Raw genomic sequence first — 24,613 nt, 5'->3', positions numbered from 1 at the left:
CGAACTTTCAGCTCTCCACCTGGGGAGGAATAAGTTAAAGGTTTGTTAAAGCCCTCTTACCAAGTCATAGTGAATAAAGGCAAGGGAGAATTTGGACCCCGTTCACATCTAAAGCCAAATTTAATTAAATTTGCACCTTCTTAAACAATTTGAAAACCAAACCCTAGCCATCTGTCAAAATTCGCACTTATTTGAATTTTGTAATGCAGTGGTTCAACCAACTAAAATTTGTATATTAGGGGAAAGTGTGCATAAAAATGAACATATTAGTGAAAATGGCATACAAAAATGCCATTATATCAGGGAAAGTTACTAGCAAAAATATATACATTATTCAAAACTGCATACAAAAATGTTTTTATTAGGAGGAATTCCCACTCAAATGCTTACAAAATGTCGTGATGATTTTTAAAAAAGAAAATTTGCTAATTACTGCATAAATGTGGAGAACTAAACTTTAGATTGGAAAAATGAGAAACTGAGACAACAACAGCAACTGGCTGCATTTTCCCCAACTGAAAATGATATATTCTTCCATCTCTATTAGTGAGCAAACCCCCCACCCCCCGCTGTTAGTGAGCAATAAGTTTTATTTTCATTAGAATATAGAAGGCTGCCTTATACAGAATCAGACCACTGGTCCATCAAGTTCAATATTGTCCACACTGACTGGCAATTGCTGGGGATTGAACCCGGGATCTTCTGCAGGCAAACCTATTGAAGACAAGGTGCCCAGGTTAGTTATGTCCATCAATTTCAATGGGTCCAGTTACAGATAGGTAGCCGTGTTGGTCTGCCATAGTCAAAACAAAACAAAAAATTTTCCTTCCAGTAGCACCTTAAAGACCAACTAAGTTAGTTCTTGGTATGAGCTTTCGTGTGCATGCACACTTCTTCAGATACACTGAAACAGAAGTTGCCAGATCCTTCTATATAGTGAGAAGGTGGGGAGGGGTATTACTCAGAAGGGTGGTGGGAATGGGTGATTGGCAGATAGCTGTGATGAGCCTGTTGACGACTCTTAACGACTGCAATGGGTCAACTCTTAACTACGGTGAACATTGAATACAACAACCCCTTCACTCTGCCAGTGAGCTATCGTTCCCCAGTCCCTGCATAAGCAAAGAGATTGCTTGAGCCAGCAATGGACAGCGCAACAAGAACGTGGATATGGGGCATTATTGTGTTTTGCACACCTGCACCTGCACACCTTAAACAAAATATTTCTGCACTTTATGAACTTAGTTCTGCATCCTGTGCTCAAAGTGGCTACCCAGGTGCCTGTGGAAAGCCTTCCAGCAGGACCTGAGTGCAAGAGCGCTGTCCCCTCCTGTGGTTTCCACCAGCAGGTAGAATACCAGCAGGTATTCAGAAGTATTACTGCCCCTGACTGTAGAAGGCAGAACATAGCCATTGTAGCCAGAGCTCTTTTCAAGCCATCCAAGTTGGTGGCCATCACTGCTTCCTTTGAGAGTGAGGTTCATAGTTTAACTCTGTGGTGCGCGAATAGAAGTCTGTCCTTTAATCCATCCTGAATCTTCCAACATTCAGCTTCATTGGATTATCTGTGGGTTCTAGTGTTATGAGAGAGGGAGACAAACTTTTAGCCACCCACTTTCTCCCTAACGTTATAAACTTCTGTCACTTCTTACTCACCTTTCCTCCCCCAAAACTAAAAAGTCCCAAATGTTACAACATCTAACCCTCCTGCCGCTGTAAACTAGACAGGTTTAATGGGGATTGATTTTTGCTTCACAGCAAATGCCTCCTCAACTGAAACAAAAAAAGGGGAACAGGTAGCAGATGATGGTGAGGGGACTTTTGCTAGAAAGAGCTGCTGTCTGTCAGAGTAGGAAATACTGTGTGAGGTGGTCAAATACTATGCCCTAATATAAGGCAGTTTCCTGTGTATTCCCCCTCCCCCCAAAATGCATACAAAAAAAAGTGAAATGCATGTATAACATTTCCTCAGTTCATTACAAAATGAACTCTTGACCTAAAACACAGCTTGCTGAAAGCTCTCCTATGGAGAGAGAGAGACACAGATACAAGAAACCAGACATAAGACAAGAATACTACACAGTTATTAAGTCAAAGAGTTATTCTTGAAGATGCTGCTGTACTAGTAATCGTGGGTCTTACATGCTAAAATTAACAGTATTCATTGTGGTTGTAGGCCTCAAATTTATGAACTTGAGAAACATACTTAAATAGCAAAGAGCTGTCTTGCTAAATACAGCTGCAATCACAATAACACAGAAGACAACAACAAACCAAAAGCCTGCTCATTGATCTCAGGAACTATCATGGAAAACTTCAAGAAGAAGAGAATGTATGGCTCCAACCCTATCTACCAATTGATCTATTTAGACTCTTTCTTATGTATGTGCAAACCATAAGTGGTTATATGCGACTACTTTCAACTCAGAGTAGTTGCACTGAAACTGATCTAACTTGGTGATGTCCATTAATTCCAATGGGCCCAATCTAGGTATTACTAACATTGTTTATAACCCCTAGTACAGTGATAGCTGGTGCCTGCTAGGGCGGAAGGCAGAAGAAGCAACTGTTGGGAGAGCCAGAAACAATGATAGGCAGATCTAACCAATTCTGATTTTGCCCCATTACCCTCCCTGTTGAGTTCTACAGAAGACATTACGATTAAAGAGGGGAGAGCAGGTAGCCGGTGCCAGCACCTGAACTGGATGAGGACCAGTGTCCCATTTGCCCTAATGGACCACCCTCTACTGCCATAGTCTTTTATGGTTCTCTGCATTTGCTGCTGATATTTACATATCATGAAATACTGTTTTGAAAAATTCAAAATCTTCCCGTTATTCCTTGACTGTTTTAATTTGGGAGCTTGGTTGAGAAAACAAGGACCTTCTCTGACCTCATAGGGAGGGGTCTTGAAATGAAGTGGGTTCCCAAAAGATAAGAGCATTCCAGGAAATGTTCCATTAAACCAGGACATCATGGCCTTGCCCTTCACCATTGAGTGTATGTCTTGGGGAAATGCCATAGCTCAGTGGCAGACCATCTACCTTGCATGCAGAGGTTCCCAAGCTTACTTCCTTGCATCTCCAAGTAGAGCTGGGAGCAAAGCCTGCCCAAAACCCTGGAGAGCCACTGCCAGTCAGTGTAGGCAGTACTGAACTAGATGGTCCGATGCCCTAACACAGTATAAGGCAACTTCCTGTGTTCCTTTGTTCTCAAACCTGAAACCTCATATAGTTTTAAATCACACCAACCATTCTCATCTATCATCCAACCTTTCTGGATGGGAAAGCAGGACAAACACACCCTGCACACAAACACACCCCACCCCTGAACTCCTCACTCTTTCTCCCACCATCCCACTCCATTCATAGTCACACTATTTCTTGTCTCCACCCACCCGATCTTCATGCTGCAGCTACCTTGCCTTTGCCGGCTGTCTCTCCTCCTCTGCCGCTGTGGCTAGGCCTTGCCCATGGCCTTCTCATGGCCTTTTCTTCCTAGGTGCAGTGGTGTGTCCGCTTCTGGAAGTGTGCTTCTGGATGTGCTGCACCCACTTCTTGGTGTGCTGCCGCAGAGGCCGTGGCAGCAGTGGTGGAGGCCATGGCGGAGGCAGAGGCAAGGCGGCAGAAACAGGACACTCCGGAATTCAAACAGAAGCATTTGCGGTTTCTGTGAATCCATGATGTCCCGCTCAGTTCGGGACAGTTGAGTGGTATGTTCTCACTATGGCACTGTAAAGAGGTCAGAAAGATGAAGCTCACACTCGGTTAGCTAGTTAACTACATAACCAGCATTGACTGAGCACTCTCCAGAGATTCAAGAAATGCCTCTTGGAATTCAACAGGGTAGCTTTAAGGACATGTTTTAAGTTTTCTGCTGTGTTAAACTGGACTCCATTATGCTCAACATTGGTGGGATGATGCCCCCTTATTTTTAGGGACTTTACATCATCTTCACTTAGTAGTGCACATATTATAATGCAGCCTAGGGACCACTTTAGCAGACAGGCAGTATAGAAATTCTCCAATAAAATCAACCAATAAAATATGTCCTACCTAAGCCACAAATCCAGGTCTATACTTCCATAGTTTCTTAGAATTGTAGAGTTCAAAGGGACCCCTGAGGGTCATCTATTCCAACCCCCTGCAGTGCAGGAATATGCAGCTGTCCCATACAAGGATCAAACCTGGAACCTTGGCATAATCATCACCATGCTCTAGCCAACTAAGCTATCCAAGGAATAATGCTATATAGTAGAGGCAATGAACATGGAGCCTCCCAGGCAGTGCCAGATTTATGTATAAGCTAAACAAGCTATAGCTTTGGGGCCCACTCTTTTGGGGTCCTCAAAAAAAATTAAAGGGGGGGAAACTGGATGTACATTTCCAAAATATAAGTTTAAAAAAAACAAATAAAAAAACCTACATACAGCAACAGTGTTTTGTGTTGTGTAGGCTCCTATTTGTTATGTGCAAATGGCTTTCGATACCTATTAGGTCCATAAATTACCATATAGCATACATGCAACACAAAAAACCACAACAATTTGTTCTTGACAAAGGACAGCTGGACATATAAAGGGCCCCATTACCTTCAGTAGCTTAGGGCCTCATCAAACCTAAATCCGGCTCTGCTCCCAGGTGTTGTTCGACTACGGCTCCAAAAATGCTGGACCCTTGGCCATCCTGGCTGGGATTGATGGGAGTTTGAGTCCAGAAACATGTGCCCTTGCAAGCCTTGCCACCATACCCTCATCTTATACAGAGCCTTTATTACTGAGTGGTTTGAGTGGCTTTGCATCCTAGTATCTGCCTTCTTAGGAAGTGATAAACCATGCTAATTTTAAAAGAATGAAACAAAAACCAGTTCATGTTTCTAAGAAGCTTCTTCATTTTAAACGGGATCATCACATGCATAGCAACTTCCAGAGGAAAAGGAAAAGCAATGGAAAATTGTTTGCTTATACCACCATCTTGTGGCTGCTTGTTTAAATGACTGTCTAAGGCATTCTTGTAAAAGGTCCTCATCTCTGATTAAAGTACAAAACACCATTAGAAACACATGCACCTGGGTGACCAGTGTGGGATCAAGATGTTGGAGGCCTCGTCCACTAAGGCTCTTCTTACGTTCTTGCTCCTGGGACACCTCAATGTCTGCTGTTGATCATAGGAAGCTGCCTTCAACTGAGTCAGACTATGCCTCCCATCCAATCCAATACTGCCTTCTCTGACTGGCAGTAATCTCTCTGGAATCTTTAGTAATCATCTTTTCCCATCTCCACTGAGATCCTTTTGAACTGGCTTGAACTTGGGACCCTTCGGCATGCAGAGTCCATGCTCCCATGGCCCCTGCTTTGCTCAACTAATACACGGCTTGACAACAAGCATTTGGTTAATTTGACTGTGGCCCTTGGCTGGGGCTGATGGGAGCTGTTTTAGGGGAGGTCTGTTTAGAGGGAGCTGCCCTAAAATGGTGTGGGACCAGTTTATCCAAAGGACTGTCTTCTCTCATATGAACTTGCCCATTCACTGAGTCCATCATTACAGGCTTGGCTCCATATATCCTCTCCTATAGGTGGGAGGCTGGTAGTTACATTAAGCTTACCAGATTTTTTCCCATGAATCCGGGGACACTTTTCAACTTCAATGGATTTTGTCCAGGGACTGATTTGTAAATCCGGGGACTGTCCCTGGGAAACAGGGACGTCTGGTAACATTAAGTTACATGAGCAGGGCCTTTTTAACCATGACCCACTCTGGCCCCCAGAATTTGGTTAACTTTACTCCTGTTTCCTTTTAGTTTTCAAGACTCAAACTTATATTTTCTCTTGCACTTGTCCTCCTTGAGGGAGCCTGCCTAATTATTGTTTTGCTTTTTTCTTTACTTTTGGTGCTGGATTGTGTTATAATCTTTTTTTATTCTTTGCGTTATGTGTGTGTGTGTGTGTGTGTGTTGTGATTTTATATAAGCTGTCGTGAGCACTGAAAAAATGGAAAGGTTGAGGATATGAATACAAAACACACATACAAAAGTTGGTCAAATAGTGGTGAGTGGTTTATTTGCCCTTTTCCTTCTTGCTCGTTTGTTTCTCAACATCATCTTGGACAGATGATGAAGAATGGCTATCACTGCTTTCATCACTCTCATCATCACTGTCTTCTTCAAGATCATCTCCTTTGGGGCCTCTTCGTAATGCATTAAAACATGGGCTGAAATGCCACCAGAAAAAACCTTCAATGAGAATATTGTGCATTTCCTGGCAGATTCCGGATACACTTAATGGTGGGAAGGGTAGTAAACCAGGGCTGCAGCTATACTGACCTGTTCAATGTTATTTCCCCATATCAGAACGATATTAGATATGTCGTTCTAAAATGTCACTTGCTATTTAACATTTTTATCATGCTCCCCTCCCGCCCGGTCAAATGTAAGTAATACCCAGCCACACCATTTTCCAAAATGCTCTTTCTTTCCATTGTGCTGGTCACTGGTTGCTGCTACTCCCTCTGGGGGGACATGTGAGCAGTGTTTCACCAATGTAGCAGCATAAAACGATTAAAAATTAAGCTATAAAAAGACAAGGTAATAACGCATTATTAACGTAAAAAGTAGGAAGTCATGTGTCCATTTATGTTATCAAAACCATTCCTTAACTCTTCCTTAACATTAAAAACCATGAGTATAGATCTGCCCCTGGTCTGATACCAGGTAAGACTATTTTCCAGTTTTAGCACTGACTGGCGATAACTGGACAGGGCTCAGGCAGGCATCTTTCCCTTCCCTTCCTATCTGATCTTTTAACAGGGTGATATCAGGGATCAAACCTGGGACGTTATGCATTCATGGTAGCAAGTGAAGGGAAGGATCCCTGCCTGAGACCTGAGCTACTGTAGGTCAGAGTAGAAGCACTGAATTTAAGAACCAGTAATCTCACTCAAAAGGGACGCGGGTGGCGCTGTGGGTTAAACCACTGAGCCTAGGACTTGCCGATCAGAAGGTCGGTGGCTCGAATCCCCGCAACGGGGTGAGCTCCCTTTGCTCGGTCCCAGCTCCTGCCCACCTAGCAGTTCGAAAGCACGTCAAAGTGTAAGTAGATAAATAGGTACCGCTCCAGCACGAAGGTAAACGGTGTTTCCGTGTGCTGCTTTGGTTCACCAGAAGCGGCTTAGTCATGCTGGCCACATGACCCAGAAGCTGTATGCCGGCTCCCTCGGCCAGTAAAGTGAGATGAGTGCCACAACCCCAGAGTCAGCCACGACTGGACCTAATGGTCAGGGGTCCGTTTACCTTTTTAATCTCACTCAAAGCAAGAGAAATTCAGATGGTTGCAACAGTTATAGGAAGGTGTGAGAGAGGGGTTTTGCTGCTTCCTTCCACTCTAGTCTATTTGCTCTGTCCATTTTTCTCCACCCCCAGCTCAGTTCCAGTAAACCAGGAGTGGGTAGCATGTGGACTTCCAGATGTTGTACATCAACCCCCCCCCATCAGCCCCAGTTAGCATGGCCAATGGTCAGGGATGCTGGAGTCCAACAGCCTCTGGAAGGCTACAAGTCCCCGAACGCTGCAGTAAGCCCTATCCCCCTAAATCCTCTCCTTTATATACGAACAAGGAAGGCACGCCAATCCGTCATGTCCAATTTAGCTTTCAAAAGCCAAATGCAGCAGCAACAGGTGAGAAATTCTTTACTTGTGCAATGCACCTGCAGATGAAAGACCCACATACAGCTTTGGTAATTTCCCAGTATATGTTACACTCTTGCAGATGTGTTGAAAGAACTCACTGGAACCCTATGCCAAAAGAGGTGCCATCTTGAAACTAGAAAAGATAATTCTTCCTTACAGTTTTGCTTCTTTTGATGTATTCAAACATTTCAATGAGGGTGTGCTAGAAATTAAAATGGTTCAACATCTAGTTAATTATGGCCTTTTTTGCTTGCTTTCTTCTTCTTTTTAAAAAAGGCCTTTTTAAGCAACATCCAATAATATTCCTAGCAATAGCAACAGTCCATCCACTCCACACAGCCCTTCCTGGGCAAATCACTTCAGCATTGATATGAATCCCATCTCTCACACATTCATTTCCCAGGGCTTATCTTAGCAGACCATTCTTTGTTAATTCTAGTCTCTTGTTTGGAGATGTGCCAGTGGCTCTGCTTGGCTATCCACAGTTTCAGCATTGGGTGCTGAGAGCAGAGGAAATTGTAAATGCAAAGATTCTATGCAGGAGGTCCATGTGTGGAAACTTACAACAAATAACCATCTGGCGAGGGGAGAGGAATAATGCCTGAGTGTGTGTGGTTCCATATGCACAGGCAGGGCAATTTATTTTTCATGGTAAATAATTTGATAGCTGAGCAACTTTGTGCTAAAAGTTTGTGTGGGAACATAGGGAAGCTACGTTACCCCAGATCAGACTGTCGGCCTGCCTAGTTCAGGATTGTCTGCCCTGGGCAGTGGCCACACCCATACCATATGTTTAAAGCACATTCAGCAATCATATAAAGCAAATGGTTGCCCACTCCCCCCCCAAAAAATCTGGAAATTGTATTTCGTTCAGGTTGCTAGGAATTGTAGCTCTGTGAGGAAATTCCACAGGGCAGGGCCTGCCACACTAAAGTGAAGGCCAATCTAATCTCAGGGGCATGGGGAACCTCCAGAAATGCCCCATCAGGAGGTCACAGTGATCAAGGTGGATCTTCTAGATATGGGGTGGAAATGTGTCCTTTCATCTCCTACTTCCTGGTCCTTTTAAAGGAGATGTCAGAGACTGGACTTTTGGATGTGCTCTGCCGCTGAGTTAGAGTCCCTCCATCTTAGAGACACCAACTTGCAAGTGTGGTGGGGGGCCCAACACCCCACGTGTGACAACATCATGTCAGGACATCACGCCAGCTTGGAGGAGCCAGGAATGTGGTGGCTGCAATGGTTGGTGGCTGCTGCTGCTGCTGCTACTGCCACCAGGAGAAGAAGGAGGATGATCCAGTCACTAAGGCCATATTGCCATTGTGTTCCTGGCTCCTCCAAACTGACATGACCTTTTTTTTTAACATGGGGGGGGTGTCCCTCACAAGCAAATGTTGAGGGGATCCAAAAGGGTTTAGCCCCTAGGAGTCGGCGCCTCTGCTCCCTCCACTCCACTGCATTTTACTGTGAGAGTGCTGAAGTGCCCCATAACGCAGCTGTGCTTTTACACAGGATGAAGTATCTCTTACCTCCTCTCCAGAATAAAACAGCAACATGGAAGACACGCAAGAAGGATCAGTCCTCCTATCCCGGCACCAAGCATCCGCAGGATCTGTTGAGGACCTGTTACAGTTCAATCAACATCAGCTTGGCTTGTAACTGTCCTACAACCTAGTAATGAGTCAGCTTTGCTTCATGGCCGCATCTGCAATAAATAATCTCCAAAGCACGTGGATGTCTATAGTACACTAGGAGCTGTGCTCCTGTTTGCTCCACCACCACCCCTGCCATTTTCCCCACATTAACCCCCTGGAGCTTCCACTTCCCACCCCATGCAGCTACTTAAGCTCAACCTGATTTCTGAAGCCACTTCCCTTTTCTACTCTGTAGCTCTGCTTTATACCCCTTTGTACATGCCTTCACTCCCATGCCTCCTTTCCCCTCCTTTTGTGCAACCCCTCTTGCACATAAACCACTCCATGGTAACATCTTGCATCTCCTCCTCCTACATTCTGCAACTACTACACACTTTGATCACCTTCTACTGAAGTTATGAAGCATATCCTGCAAGTGTCCTGGGACACACACACACCCTTTTTTTAAATCACTACAGAATGGTGATGTTTTGGGTGCCATGATCTTTCCCAACTCCTTTCTTGTTGCAGTCAAGTCTCTGCAGCTAGAAAGCTAGCACAGGAGTAAGATAGAAGCTCTACCTCTCAGTTTTGTTTTGTTTTTAATGTGGGTTAGATTTAAAACAAATATATGTTCCTTCACAGGCAGTCTGACATGGTAATGTCCACACTCCTGCCTCTGGACTTCTACCACTTCATTCTGCTGCACCTGTATAGAGGATGTTAAGTTTTGTACCGCAGTTACATAGTTAGTGGGGAAAGTTTATTTCTGGGATGCAACCCTGAGTTCAAACTGCTCTGATGTAAACCAACACTCCTGTGCTATCACAGAAACATGGGAGAACCATTGTGGTGTAACAGCTAAAGTGCTCTCATTCCTATCAGCCCCCAAATGCCTGGCCTGGGGTCAAAACTGATGGGAGTTAGAGCTATTGGAGGGCAGCAGGCCAGGGGAAGCTGTGATAAGGCATTCACTTTAAATTGAGTGTTAGATAGGGAAGTGTCTTGGGGGGAGTATTCCCTATAGGAGGGGAATGAACAATTACTTTACAGTTAATATCCCTTTAAAAAATTAGTTTTATTAGAGATTTTTTTGTGTTGCAACACAAGCAAACAAATAATTGGGTGAAAGTACATTCTATTGCACAGCATTCATGCAGGGTATCGTGTCAGCATCATGTGGGTAGGTCTTTTTTTATTATTAATATGTCGTTTCATGCCAGTATTTTTCATTATTACATTTTTTCAGAGGTGGTCAAGGTAGCATAGGAGCCAACTTCTAGGGGCTGTGGGTGCTCCAGCCCCCGCAATAAAATATTTCAGGGGCTGGTCCACTGGCAAAGGAAGAGGAGTGTGGGGGGAGTGCACTGCCCCCGGCAGCATGATCCCAGTAGGGAGCCATCGCAGCTGCCCACCCCCCTGCACTGGGTACCATGCCCCTGCAGGCAGTGTGCCCCACCCCCAGGATGCGCACCACGCCCCTTCGGGCAGTGTGCCACGCCCCCAGGACGCATGCCATGCCTCTGTGGATGGCGCGCCATGTCCCCAGGATGTGCAGCCCGCCCCTGCAGGTGACGCGCCCCACCCCGTGACGCATGCCAGCCCCGCCCCTGCCTGCTCTCCACCCCCTGGTGCTGGAGCATGAAGCTCCGCCCCTGGGCTGGTCTCCTGCAAAGTTGATGGGCATTGCCATTCAAATGGTGTGTGTGCACCGTGTCATGTGATCGATTATGCAGGGTGGTGCTTACCTGGGCCCCCACAATATTTTATTCAAGTTGGCAGCCCTGCAAGGTGGCATAAACACCCAGTTGGCCCTCATAACTACCCTGTGAGGTATGTTAGGGTAGTAGGGTTAGGGTTAGGGTTTAGGGTCAGGGGTCAGGGGTCAGGGGTCAGGGGTCAGGGGTCAGGGTCAGGGGTTAGGGTTAGGGTTAGGGTTAGGGTTAGGGTTTAGGGTCAGGGTTTAGGGTTTAGGGTCAGGGTCAGGGTTAGGGTTTAGGGTTTAGGGTTAGGGTTAGGGTCAGGGTTAGGGTTAGGGTTAGGGTTAGGGTTTAGGGATAGGTTTAGAGCCTAGCAACACTTTGAGGCCACCCAGTTGGGGAAGGTTGCCTTATCACAATATGAATTTGAACATTTTGGGGTGCACTCCTGGCTGAATCTTTGTCATTGGACACACAAGTGACTACATTGGCTACGACTGCGTATGGCTGTTAAGGAGTATAGGAAGCTGCCTTTGTACTGAATTGGTCCATCTAGCTCAGTATTGTCTGCACTGACTGGCAGAGGCACTCCAGGGAATCTTTCCCAGCCTTACATGGATATCAAACCAGGGACATGCTGCATGCAAAGTAGATGTCCTGCACTGAGCTGCAGCCCTTCCTGGCAGCTCTGGATTGGGCTTGTTTAACTGCAGAAGTCCAGGCATCTGTAACCTCCAGAATGTATCACAGCATTGCATTATTTGTGGGGCATCCATTAAAGTTGAGCTGGAGAAGGCTGCTGCCAGGTTGTTGAAGGAGGTACCTCTTTCACAGGGCAAAACATCTGTGCTGAAGGAAGTTGCAGAGGCTGCAAATATGATACCGGGCCAAGTTTAAGGTCTTTCTATGGAACAACTTGAAGACCAGGGTATCTCTGGGAATGCTTTACATTCTGCACCTCTGCTGAGATATTTCAATGCTGTTAGCATTGCCATATGCTCCTGAGGTTCATCTTATGATCACTTTTTATTCCAGCAGGCCTTTTAACAGTCAGATCTGATTTTATAGTTTTAAGCTGGTTTTATATATTTATTGCACTGTTGAGTTTGACGTATGCTACTTAGAGACAATTGTGCTTAAGTGGTATATAATTTGTCTGAGTAAAAATAAATTAAATAGAATAAAGCAAGTGCCTTCTCTTTGGAATGCAATTCCAATAAGCGCCCACTGTTTAGACACCTGCTTAACATGCACCTGTTTATTCAGGCTTCCCTTGGGCGATCAAGCTATGTTGATGCATTAATCTGCTCTACTGATTTGCAACGAGTTTGGGACTTGCTTTATGAATGCAATTTTATTTCATACAAAGTATCAGAGTGGTTTGCAACAGTTATACGTAAAACCGTACAATAAAAACCACATTAAAATTCTGAAATCAGAAATCAGCTAGCTATTATGGAGAGATGCAGCCTTAATTGCCTGCATAAGCCTATTAGAATAGGAAAGTTTTCAGCAGGCATTTAAAACTGGAAGCAAAAGGTGCCTGCCGAATCTCTGTTGGCAGACTATTCCATAATGCTGGACCAATGACACTCAGGGCTTTGATCTTGTTGTTGACAAATAAGCCTTGCCAACTTGGAGAAGCACCACCAACATGCCTGCAGATGATCTCAGTGATTGTCCTGGGATAGAAAGGTTCAGGTGTTCCCTAAGGTCTCTAAAATTTTCAGCGCTTTGTGAATTACCATATATACTCGAGTATAAGCCAACCCGAATGTAAGCCGAGGCACCCAATTTTACCACAAAAAACTGGGAAAACTTGAGTCAATAAGTTCACCACACCACAAACCTGGTGGTGGCGGCAGTGGCAAAGGAAGAACAAGCAGCCCAAAAGGGCTGCTTTCGGGCTACTTGTTCCTCCTCCGCCACCGCCAACAGCACCAAAGGCGGAGGAGGAGGAAGGAGCAGCCTGAAAGGACCCTCGCTTGAGTATAAGCCGAGGGGGGCTTTTTCAGCATAAAAAATGTGCTGAAAAAGTCAGCTTACACTTGAGTATATATGGTAAAACTGTATATACTTGAATCTATTTTGGAAGCAGATGGGCAGCCAGTGCAGATGCTTTAACAATGGTCTCACATGTTGGCCACATTCTCCCATCAGCAGTCTGGCTGTCACATTCTGCACTGACTGTAGCTCCCTAATCAGGCCCAAAGGCAGCCCCACATAGTGTGCACTGCAGTAATCCAGCCTTGAGGTTACCAATGCCTGGACTACAATGGTAAGGCTATCCCTGTACAGGACATAGCTGTCAACCTTCCCTTTTTTTGTGGGAAATTCCCTTATTCCAGCACTGTTTCCCGCTGCTTCCCGCTGCTATCCTGGATTGTTAGATATCCCGTAGACTGTCCCCGGGACAAGTGAGACTGCTGATCCCTTATTTTCAAATCTGAAAGGTGACAGCTATGGTACAGGAATGGCTGTATTGTTGATTTTATGCAGTTCACTGCCATAATATTTTTTCCCTATAATGTTGCTGGCATATAAACATTCCAAATTAGTAAAATAAAAATTCCTCCCTTTTAAGTTACAAAAGCAGTTTGTCATGTGGCATCAGAAGAAGAGAGGCTGCCTGTCTGAGAAAACAAACAAACTCAAAGACTCCAAACATGTGAAACTAGCTGCAGAGGGGTTTTTGTTGGCTCCTGATCTACATTTGTTGTAAATATAACTGTGATGGAAATCCTGCTGGATCAGCCCTAAGGTCCACCTAGCCTGGCAGCCTTCTTTCCAAGAGGCCACCCAGAAGCCTCCAGGAAGACCACATGAAAGCAACAGGCCTTGCCTCCCACTGTTCTCAAAACTGGCAGGGGAAAATAGCAAACATGTTCAGCGAAGTGAAGAATCAGACGATTGAACAGGGCAATAAAATTGCCAATTACCCATTGCAGGAGGTAACCCAATAATTTGTGAGATGCTGGAGTCTAAGAGGCCTGTGAAGGGTTTCTGTTTTGTCAACAGATTGTTAGAATGCACACAGCGTGTGCTTTGTGGACTATAAGCACGTGTTGTTTATTGACATATGCTGCACACCCTGAAGCATTCAAGTACCAAAATCGCTCTACAAACAGACAAACTGGATGGAAAATAAACTCTACAGGAGAAGCACATTGAATTTTGAAGAAACATTTTAAGATGCACTCCAAAACACAATGGGAGCCACAATATCTGTGTGCACTGATGTAAAATGAAACAGATCACTACTCTGTGAAGTCAAAGGGTGCAGGACCTGTCGCCTTCTAGATGTTGTTAGGGATGATGGAATGAGAGAATTGTAAGCCCAGCAACAACTGAAGTGGTACAGCACAACACATAACCTGGTCTAGTCCAACACTGTTTGCTCTGACTGGTATGACTTCTCAGACAGAAATACTTCCCAGATCGGCTAACTGAGATTTTTACTTAACTGGCAAGGAGAGAGATATAACCTGGGACCTACTGTGTGAAAATCCTGTGATCCAAGCTATGGCCCCTCATGCTCATTTGAGAGCTTCCTGGTGCATTACGTAAGTCCTCAACACAGACCTGCAAACAGTGGAGGCTAGTCCATTAAGTAGGGCAAGTGGGGAACCACCCCATGAAGCTGGGCTGCTCTCAGCCATCCCCCACCTGCCTGCCTCCTTGATTACAACCAATCCAGGGGCTGGCAATGCATTGTCATCTTCCTCCCCACTAATTTCAGTGTTATCCCTTGAATGGAGGAAGGTGGGGTGGGGGAATCAGAGCGAGTTGGCTCTGCCTGTCATTGGCTCTGCCTTCATCTACTGCTGGCTTCTGCCCCAACTAATCCCAAGGGTCACCAGCAGCCACTACTGCTTACAAACCTGACCCTGTATCTATACTACTCTGCTGTGCCACCTGGGAAAAGCAGCAACAAGGTCTTGGCTGAAGGTGGCAGTGTAGGCATAAGAAACTATGTGTGTCCAGCTTTGCAGAACAAGTGAAAGAGCCCTGGAGGCAGAATGCCACTTACGGTCTTTGAGTGGAGTATAGCAGTCCAACTGAACATGCTTTTTAGACGAGAAGCAGCACTTGTGTTCCAGACACAACGACTTGTTGCTGTTTTCCCCAGCTTGGCAAGGCACCACTGCCTGATTTGTTTTGGGTCGACACGCTTTGGGAAATGAAGCAGAAATGCAAGATTTCAGTTCCAAGCCCAGTTTAAACATGTACACACTGAGGCACGAGGCAAAGTTATTCCAGACTGCTGCTTCCATTTAGGGTGGCCATGTGTTCCACTTTAAAGAGAACAGTCCTTTAAGTCTCTTCAGTCCAAGTCTGGTTTAAAGAGAAAAGACCCTAAGAAGAGAGAGCAAGAGGGTTCTTAGAGTCTCCCATCAACAGTGAGTGACAACATCTGGGCAGGTGACTGAGCAGGCATGAAGTTTCACCTGGTCACCATCTTCCCCAATTACAGGGTATCCAAGAGCATTCTATACAGAGCAGACCTATTGAAATGAGTGGACCTAAATTAGTCATGTCCATTCATTTCAGTAGGTCCAACATTAGAATTACTATGGCTTGAATCCATGCAGGGCCGTCTTTAGCAGATGGGACACCGGGGTGCAAATATCTGCCCAGCACCGCCAAATTACCACGGATAGTGTTGGGGTGGCCATAGCTGCTCACTGCCAGCCATTGGGGGGGGAGCACAACTCTCCCCCATGCTGCTGTAGAAGAGCGAACCCCACAGAGGCTTGGGAGTGAAGTTGCACCCCTCACAAGCCTCCTCGGGAGGAGAGCAACCCCCGCAGAGGCTTGGGAGGCTAGCTGTGCACCCGCCAGCCATATGATTGGTGGGGCACAGCTTCCATCCTAAGCCTCTGTGGGGATTGCTCTCCTCCCGAGGAGACTTGGGAGGGAAGCTGCACACCCGCCGGCCTTATGGTTGGCGGGGCACAGCTGGCGGGCATGCAGGGAAAGGGGAGGTCATCGGCAAAGCCACACAGCTCCCCCACTTGCTAGAGTGCCCCTGAGAGGCTGGCGCCCTGGCGTGACGCACCACTAAGCCCTATGGGAAATATGGTTCTGAATCCATTTTTGTATCTATATAAGGAGTGAAGAACCTTTCACACACACACCCCAGATGTTGCTGGACCAGAACTCTGAGCAGCCTAGACTATGCTGGGCGGGACTAATGGGATATGTAGTTTAGCAATGTCCAGAGGACTAGAGGTTTCCCAGCCCTGATCTATGCATACAAATTAGCTCAGTGTCCTCTTTCTATGAGACGTTTCCTTTTTCCGGGGGGGATATGCAAATGGGTGATACTATGTTTTATGTTTTGGACAGTGTTCTCGAAGCTACAAACATGAGTCTGACCAAACTGCGGGAGGCAGTGGAAGACAGGAGTGCCTGACGTGCTCTGGTCCATGGGGTCACGAAGAGTCGGACACGACTAAACGACTAAACAACAACATGTTTTATTGGAAATTTGCTGAGAGTTCCTTTTCACTTATGCATCAACTCCATGCAAGGGAGAAAAGGAACAGTAGCAGAGAAAAAAAGCACAGAAAAACACACGTAGGGGTCAGGCATCAACGTGGTGGTTTTGAAAGTATGTTTTTGATTGAGCCCCTTGCTTTGGAGTATCTGAATAAGATTCAGGAGGGCCTTTTTCCTTTGAAGGTTGGAACGAACTGGGCAATCTCCACACACTAATGAGCTGATTATTTCCAAGTGCCACTTTGAAGTCTGCTTCTCCTTTTGGTGGAAACAGCAACACTACTGCCAAAAAGCAAAAGAGCCATGCAGCAAGATCCGTGCAAGGCCCTTCTTTCATTTATTTAAACAATTTATATACCACTTAACTACAATAGTCTCTAAGCGGTTTGCAAAAGTACTTAATGGGGCTTTGCAATTGCTTCGTTTGTAAAAAGCAGCCCCTACAATGCACAGCAAACTGATTCTGAAATCCACTAGTGGAAGAAAAAGAGGGAACCGAAAGCAGGGTCACCCTTCTTCTCCTTCAACTTCTTCAGCATCCAGCCACTGCAGCAAGTGTTGCTGACCTTTCGGGAGTCTGTGGGCACATTTGTAAGCAAAGAGAAATGGTCATGGGCACGACACACGTGCAGCTGCTCCCCTACCCAGCCCCCAGCTGTTACTCACTTAAAATTGCCTCCTTGCCACAATCGAACTGGGGTGGGTGAAAAGCATTCCATTGGCTAAAGGAGGATTGTTGCAAGATTCATTTTAGAGGGGGGATGAGGGCCTGCGGGCACCAGGGACGTCTGCTGTGAACACCTGCGAGCACATGTGCAGCATGCTGGGGACCCATGCACCACAGCTCAGCAGGAGGAGGAGCAAGGCTTGCCTTGTGCTCCATTGGCCTGTTTGGCCCAATCCCTATGCTCTTGGAGTATGGCAAGTGAAATATACTCAGAGTCGCAAAGTGATTTCATGCTCTTTATTCAGCTCATAGTGGTGAGGAGGAATGAATGAAAGTCCCCTCAAAGTATCTGCTTTATATACATTACTTACACAATGGGCTGCACATGATTGGATAATTCCGGAATTCTACTGTAAGCCAATCAGGTTGTGGATTCACTTCTATCTGGAGCATGATTGGGTGGTTCCTGCCAACCAAGCATACTGCTGCATTGTTCTAGGACCAATCAGACTGCTGCATTCTGAATCCTATTGTTCTAGGACCAATCAGACTGCTGCAGTTTGGATCCTATTCAACTCAATATATAACAGCAAGAATGGGAGAGAAAGGAAAACCCTGCTTTATTGGCCTGCCCAGCACTGGATTTATGGATTGTATACAAGTCCTACTCAGTGTAAAACCATCAAACGCAAAGAGACTAAGTCCTTTAATTTCAATGGGTATACTCTGAGCAGGACAACCGTTGGATAATTATGTACATGTCCGTGAATATCCACACGTATCTCTAAGCCCTTTTGGTTGTTCCACTACCCTCTGGTGGCAGCAGTCTAGGAAAGCTTATTCTCTGTGGCAGCCCTTAAGTTGTGGAATCCCCTCCCGCCAGAAGTGTGTCTGGATTCTTCACTTTGAAGCTTTTAGTGAATGCTAAAGATGCCCCTTTTTACCCTGACATTTGACACTTGAGATGTCTATTTTTAAGATGGTCCCCTCTTCTCTCTTTGCAAGTTGAAAACAAACTGTTTTTATGCTGTGTTTTCAATTGTTGTAACATTCTCTGGGATCTTAGGGTGAAGGGTGGGTAACAAACAACAACAGCAGCTACTGCTGCCTTGACTTTTTTCTTTTGCTGTCAATGCATTGTTGGGTTACTAGATACAGCACTATGCAAACATTTTATACCTACCATTAATTCTGCATTGGGAGCATCTCAACCCATCCAAAGAACTGCTCAAACTAGTCCTATGCATCAGGAGGGCTTTGAGGGCTTCTCAAATAAGACGACCCTCATGGTCCCTTCCAACTCTACAATTCTATTATTCTAAGATGCTTACAAACCAGTATGGGTGATCCATGTGCAGCTGCAACATGAGAGAAAATGGAGGGTTCATTTCTTCAGACAACCCCTTTTTATTTCCTTTTCCAAACATGAAACGTGGCACTCTACATAGAATAACACCCCTCAATATAGCTCAACAAAGAGACCTTTCATTGAAGGACCACAGTAACAAACATTTCTAATCCTCTCAAGGACTTGAAGAGGGGGCAATGAAAAATGATGCTACAAAAGCACTTACTCACTGGGTTGAAAAAGGTCACCAGCTGTTCAGATACGATCTGTACTTTCGTCCTTGGCTCAGGGGGAGCAACTTCAGTTTCATTTAAATCATCCAAGGTCGGAAATGCAGAACCTGAAAAACACAGAACGATTCAAACTCCTGCACGGCAACTCAAGGGGAAAACGCATTTAAGTACCATAATACAGTTTTCCCACTTAAACTCTCTCCCCCCCTCCCCAATCAAAACACTTTCCCCCTCTCAGCCTCTGATCCCCTGTTCTTCAGGTAACTGATGGACTAAGTACTATGCCCTCTGTCTTAGTGGTGGTTGGAGAATATTAGGTCAGTTCAAAATAAAATCTCACTCACCCATGCTTTGTAAGTATATGAAGGAGCCAATCTGGCGCATACAGTGGTACCTTGGTTGTCAAACTTAATCCATTCCGGGAGTCCGTTCGACTCCCAGAACTGTTCGAAAACCAAGGTGTGGCTTTTGATTGGCTGTAGGAGCTTCCTGCACTCAAGCAGAAGCCACATCAAATGTTCAGCTTCCAAGAAACGTCTGCAAACCAGAACACTACTTCTGGGTTTGTGGCGTTCAGGAGCCGATTTGTTCGGGAGCCAAGCAGTTTGACAACCAAGGTACCACTGTATTGTCATGTCCTGAATAGGTTAGATGGGAACAATCAACCTGACCCACCTATGTCTTCCCAGATACTCAGTGCTCCACAAAGGTAGCACTGGTTTTGGGATGGTAATTGCTGCTATCTCACCAGGATCAGAGACCATCTGGTGCACTTCCAGAGATGTGTGGAAGCTGATGGATTCCTGAATGCTGCAAGAGATTTTCCAGAAGCCTCAGAAGGCAATTCTGCCAAGGTCCTAGTCTCCCTGTGGAATAGTGAGACATGGCAGGCCATAGACACAACTGCACCCAAATGTCCTCTCTGGTGCTGCGGAGGTTAGGCAACCACCCGATTTACTGAGGAGTTCCAGGCAGCTGGAGACAATTGCAGTACAAGGTGTGTAAGTTTTGCTCTGAAGGAGACTGTACACATGGAAGAGCACATAATCGTGCCTGTGTGGTGGTTAACGTGGAGAAAACAGCCCATGTACCACTTAGAAAAGCTATTATGCAATGGAAGTGGCAATCATTTACCCTCATTAACCCAGTCTTGGAGCCATCAGATGGCTACAGTGGAAAATTATTATTATTATTATTATTATTATTATTATTATTATTATTTATACCCCACCCTCCCCAGACAAGACTGGGCTCAGGGCAGCTAACAACCAATAATAAAAACAAGTTGATTGAAATACAACTTAAAAAACAAGATTAAAATATAACATTAAAACATTAAAATGCAGCCTCATCACAGGAGGAGAAAGGAAAAAAGAAAGAGGGGGAGGGAATCAAATTGATTCCAAGCCAAAGGCCAGGTGGAACAACTCTGTCTTACAGGCCCTGCAGAAAGAAATCAGATCCCGCAGGGCCCTGGTCTCATGAGACAGAGCATTCCACCAGGCTAGAGCCAGTGTTGAAAAGACCCTGGCTCTGGCTGCTGCTAATCTAACTTCCTTAGGGCCTGGGACCTCTAGGGTGTTGCTATTTATGGACCTTAAGGTCCTCCATGGGGCATACCGGGAGAGGCGGTCCCGTAGGTACGATGGTCCTAGGCCATAAAGGAAAATCTGCAAGGACAAAATTATCTGCTTCATATGGACTAGAGTGCTGCTCTTGCTGGCTGTTGAGGGTAAAGTGGTGTGTCTTCAGTGATGTAGCCAGCCCTGGGGGGGGGGGAACCACCCTGGGGCCTGGACCCAGGAGGTGGTGCTTCCGCTCTTGGTTGAAACTGGTTATCTTGATATACTCCAGTTCAGGTTCAGGGCCAGTTTGGGCATAGAATCAGCCTTGATCACTCTGATGGGTGACATTCGGGTGAAAGACAGAAGCACCATGAACCTGTTGATTCCCCTAGATGACTCAGTGGGTTGAGATACCACAGACCACAGTGTATGTCTGCTCTCAGTGAGTTCGTAGTTTGTTTTGCGGTGGCTTCACTACTGCTTACAGGGTCTGTTCCATTGAAAAGTATTGACTGATGGTGCCTTGGACCCCTAGGAGTTGTTGGGTACCACAATTTTGTTTCCAACACTATTTAATATCTACATGAAGCTGCTGTGGAGGTCATTAGAAGGTTTCTGGCAAGGTGTCACTCAGTTCCATTTCTCTGTAACATCTCAAATCAGGAGGTCCTAAACTGGTGCCTGGATGCATTTGTGAGCTGGATGACAGCAAATAATCATGACTATTTGCAAAATTGCATTGGACTAATGGAAGCTGGAATCCAACAACTGCCAGAATGAAACATGCTGGCTACTTTTGAGCTAGCTCAGGACTTGCAGCAGCTGTCTACAGCTTCAGACAAGTGCTAGGGCACTCTCAATTCATTTCTCAGCTTAGGAAAGTTGGGTATTGTTAGCTGAAAATGACCCAGTAGGCCAACCTTTGGAGTCTAGTGGTCCTATTTAAGCATATAGGCAATAAGTTCCCTGCGCTATGGATTGAATTGATACCTACTGTATTCAAAGCATGTATACTTCACCACTGAGTTATGACACTTTTCAAAGCAGTGATGGGAGTAGTAGGGAGAGGGAGAGGAAGAAATTGATTGGGGGATAAGAACTAATCCAGGCTACCAATTTGCCCACATGCCATTTAGATCAACAGATACACACTACTAGAGTACAGATTGGATATGGTCAACTAGTGCCTAGCCATTCTGTTAAAAAAAAAACCCACACACAACACCTTGAATTTTAAAAGCCTTATAAGTTTCCCCAAGCAATTCCTCTATTGTCAAACATTGCAAGCTACCTTATGTTTAAGAACTATTCTTTATAATACTCACTTGGGCCAACAGCATGATACAATACATACAAGCATTTTGCTAAAATCTGGGTCACAGAGATCATCATCAGTATTACTTCTGCAATGAAAAACAAATAATGTAAACTCCAGCAAGCCTTCACCTGCTTATTGAGGGAAGAAGACTCAAAAGTCTTGTCTTACTTGAATTACTTTTGCATGGGGCAACACAATCATTTTGCATGGGAACCCCAGATCAATTCCACATGTAAAAAAAACACTTTGTAGAATCACACTTGATGTCAGGGACTGGTTGGGTGCAGAGGATTGGTGGGAGGAACTAGCTGGGGAACCCCCAAGGGAAGAAGGCTGAGAGCTCAGGGATTGGTGGTGGGACGATGGAGTGGTCAGAGGGAGAAGGGGGAGAAGACTGGGAAGAGGAGGTATTGGAAGCTGAAGAGATAATAAGGTATTGTAAGCAGGGAGAGTCTGTGGCAGAGAGAAGTCCAGAATCAGAACCAGAAGTTGGAGTAGGAGAGGAGGGAGACCAAGAAGCAGAGATGAGTCTGGCTGGTGAAGAGTCACAGGTGTTTCCCCTTCCTGCTGCAACAAGCTCCCCTCCCTCCTTGTACCGCAGAACCAAGAGAGGCATGTGGAGTGTGGACAAGGTTAGCATCACACAGTTTCAGTCTTGGATTCCTTGGGGGAAATCCTGGAGAGGTGGGGACTTAGGCAGCTGTGGGAAGGTGGGGACCTTCAGTCTCTGCAACTGCTTCATGGGGGCAAGCTGTACTGAAAAGGAGTTGCTGTGCTCATTAGGCCCGGCACTCCTTTGCAGATTGTGTTTTTGCTGATAAAGAGTTAACTCCACTTGCTTCGTGTGCTTTACTGCTGACTCACTCCAGGCACTTGCCAACTCAGTTCATTGGATGAAGGTTGGATGAGGGTGAGTTAGTGTGGTAGTTATGAGTTAAGACCAGGTTTGAGGAACCTGTGGCCCTCCAGTTGCTCTTGAACTCCCATCATTCATGGCCATTTGCCATGGTGGCTTGGGGCTGGTGGGAACTTAGAATTGTAGAGTTGGAAGGGACCACAAGAGTCATCTAGTCCAACCCTCTGCAATGCAACAACTGGAGCCCAACAACACCTGGAGGGCCCCAGGCTACACATCTTTAGTTTAGACTTAGCTGGGGAAGATAACCAAGTTTATAGTGGGTGGCCTTGGCCCAGTCTTCCTCTCTCAGGCATTGCACTTAACAGGGGGGTTTTGAGAATGTATCGGGGTGCATCTAAGTACAGTGGTCTGAGCTCAATGGAATAAAATAGGCAACAAAGGTGAATAACAAAAATCATGCTGCCACCTGATTGAAGAAACCTTAGCTGATTGAACTTTACTCAAGCAGCTAGATTGAATTTGCATAGATTCTCACCTAGGTAAAACAAGCAGACTCTCCCCATAATTTTGTCTTTAAATAAATAACACGTCCCAGCAGATACCCAAAATTCATTACCTCATGTGTCAGGGTGGTGCCCACTACCTCCAGGTGTTAGGGAGGTAGGTCTGATAATGCTCACCACCTGTAGTTTCTGAAAGTTTATATATATATTTTTTAAATGTTTAATCTGCTGCCCTAGTAGCCCCTCACTTCAATGTTAGTAATATTTTAATCAAATTAAATTGATGCATCAGATCAGCTCTGGGTTTAACCAGCAAACCCTGATTGACCTTTAGCCAGAAATGGGACATTCCCAATGGTAGAAACCTTTAGTGCAGATCTTAACTTTCCAGAGAACAGTGCAAATCTTGCTTACTTTAAACTGGGGTGCAGGACCTTAATATTACTAAGCAAACTAAGGGCATCCTAATTCATACTAACTGCAGAGACATGGATGGAGAAGAAACAAATCACCTAACCTAATACAGGGTTATGATAAAACGGATAAATAAAACTCACAGTAAGGTTAAAGTAGATTCATTTAACCTTAGCTACTGAGAGATCTCCAGCCACCCTTTCTAGCTTTTAGAAAAGAATCAATTGTCCTATGGCTCAACTGAAGTTACATACATTTCTGTATTTTGAGGTCACTGCACACTTGTCAACTTGCAGACTCTTTAAGGAAATGGTTCAGTGCTGTAGCTATGGGGATCTCTATTATGACTTACACGCTTGGTAATGACTTCCAGAGAGGTGGCTATTTTAACCAGTTTGGATATTTTAAAGATCATGATTTGTTGTTGAATGAAATGATGCCACAAGTCTTTAAGGTCTCAAATGACTCTTAAAAGGTTACCAGATTTTTTCAAAGAATCCAAAAAGAGAAAAAAAGTTATTAAAAAAAGTTGTTTGTTTTTTTTAAAAAAAGAAGTAATCTCTTCTGTGATCTCCTCTGTCACGTGGCCTTCCTCTGGGCCCTGGCCTGCTCTCTTGGAGCACTAGCCGCCATGGAGTAGGCTCGGGTCAGGCCTGGGCTCGGCCACATGTCCTTGCCCTCCCAGGGCTCTCCTCCTTAGCAGCAGCAGCGGCGCAGCCAGGTCAGGGCTCTCCCCTTTTTTCTCCTTCCTCTTTCTCTCCCTTCTCCTCTCCTCCTTCTCCCTGCGTCGGCTCCAGGGTTTCTGTGGCCCCAGAGCACCGCTGGGCAGTCAGCTGGGTGGCTGGGTGCTCTTGCTCCTGGCTCAATTTGGGTCGGGGGGGGGGTTTCAACGGTTCCCCCAGTTGACGTGCCAAGCGTCTCTGGTTCCACCTCAGCAGTGGTGGAGCAGCAGCAGTTTCAGCAGCCCAGAACCTGCCTGGTAGTGCAGTTGGCTCTGGCTGGCTTCAGGAGCTGCTCGCTGCCGTGGCACCTGCCATTTTGCATCACCAGAAGTCCCCATATGATGTGTCTTGTGTCGTTGAACCAATCACACAACATTCATTCCCTACTAATAAATCTACAACACTTAAAATATAAATCCGGGGACATTAAATGAAATCTGGGGACGGATTTTGTTGGGGACAGAT

The 24,613-nt window shown here is 45.5% G+C and overlaps 1 protein-coding gene across 1 annotated transcript; it reads right to left on the bottom strand.

Moving 5' to 3' along the window:
* Window positions 1-6,036: 6,036 nt before the first annotated feature.
* Window positions 6,037-23,708, bottom strand: FMR1NB (FMR1 neighbor). The gene is made up of 7 exons (XM_083595282.1): window positions 23,681-23,708; window positions 23,153-23,201; window positions 21,658-21,735; window positions 18,761-18,874; window positions 15,048-15,188; window positions 9,213-9,306; window positions 6,037-6,209 (listed from the first exon to the last, which is right to left on the bottom strand). Exons 3-7 carry the CDS (start codon window positions 21,722-21,724, stop codon window positions 6,056-6,058), a joined length of 570 nt encoding a protein of 189 aa, XP_083451408.1. The 5' UTR covers window positions 21,725-21,735; window positions 23,153-23,201; window positions 23,681-23,708; the 3' UTR covers window positions 6,037-6,055.
* Window positions 23,709-24,613: the final 905 nt, after the last annotated feature.

This window comes from Podarcis filfolensis, assembly GCF_964270895.1.
Source record: "Podarcis filfolensis genome assembly, chromosome: Z".
NCBI classification, from domain to species: domain Eukaryota; kingdom Metazoa; phylum Chordata; class Lepidosauria; order Squamata; family Lacertidae; genus Podarcis; species Podarcis filfolensis.
This window is presented reverse-complemented; position numbering and strand designations above follow the sequence as displayed.

Bases quoted from the DNA above. Each gene is read 5' to 3' on its own strand.
- FMR1NB (XM_083595282.1), bottom strand. From the start codon at position 21,724: ATGATGATCTCTGTGACCCAGATTTTAGCAAAATGCTTGTATGTATTG. The intron at 18,875-21,657 runs GTGAGTATTATA...TGTGTTTTTCAG, and splicing joins GTATCATGCTGTTGGCCCAA to GTTCTGCATTTCCGACCTTG. The intron at 9,307-15,047 runs GTAAGTGGCATT...GAACTGTAACAG, and splicing joins CTATACTCCACTCAAAGACC to GTCCTCAACAGATCCTGCGG.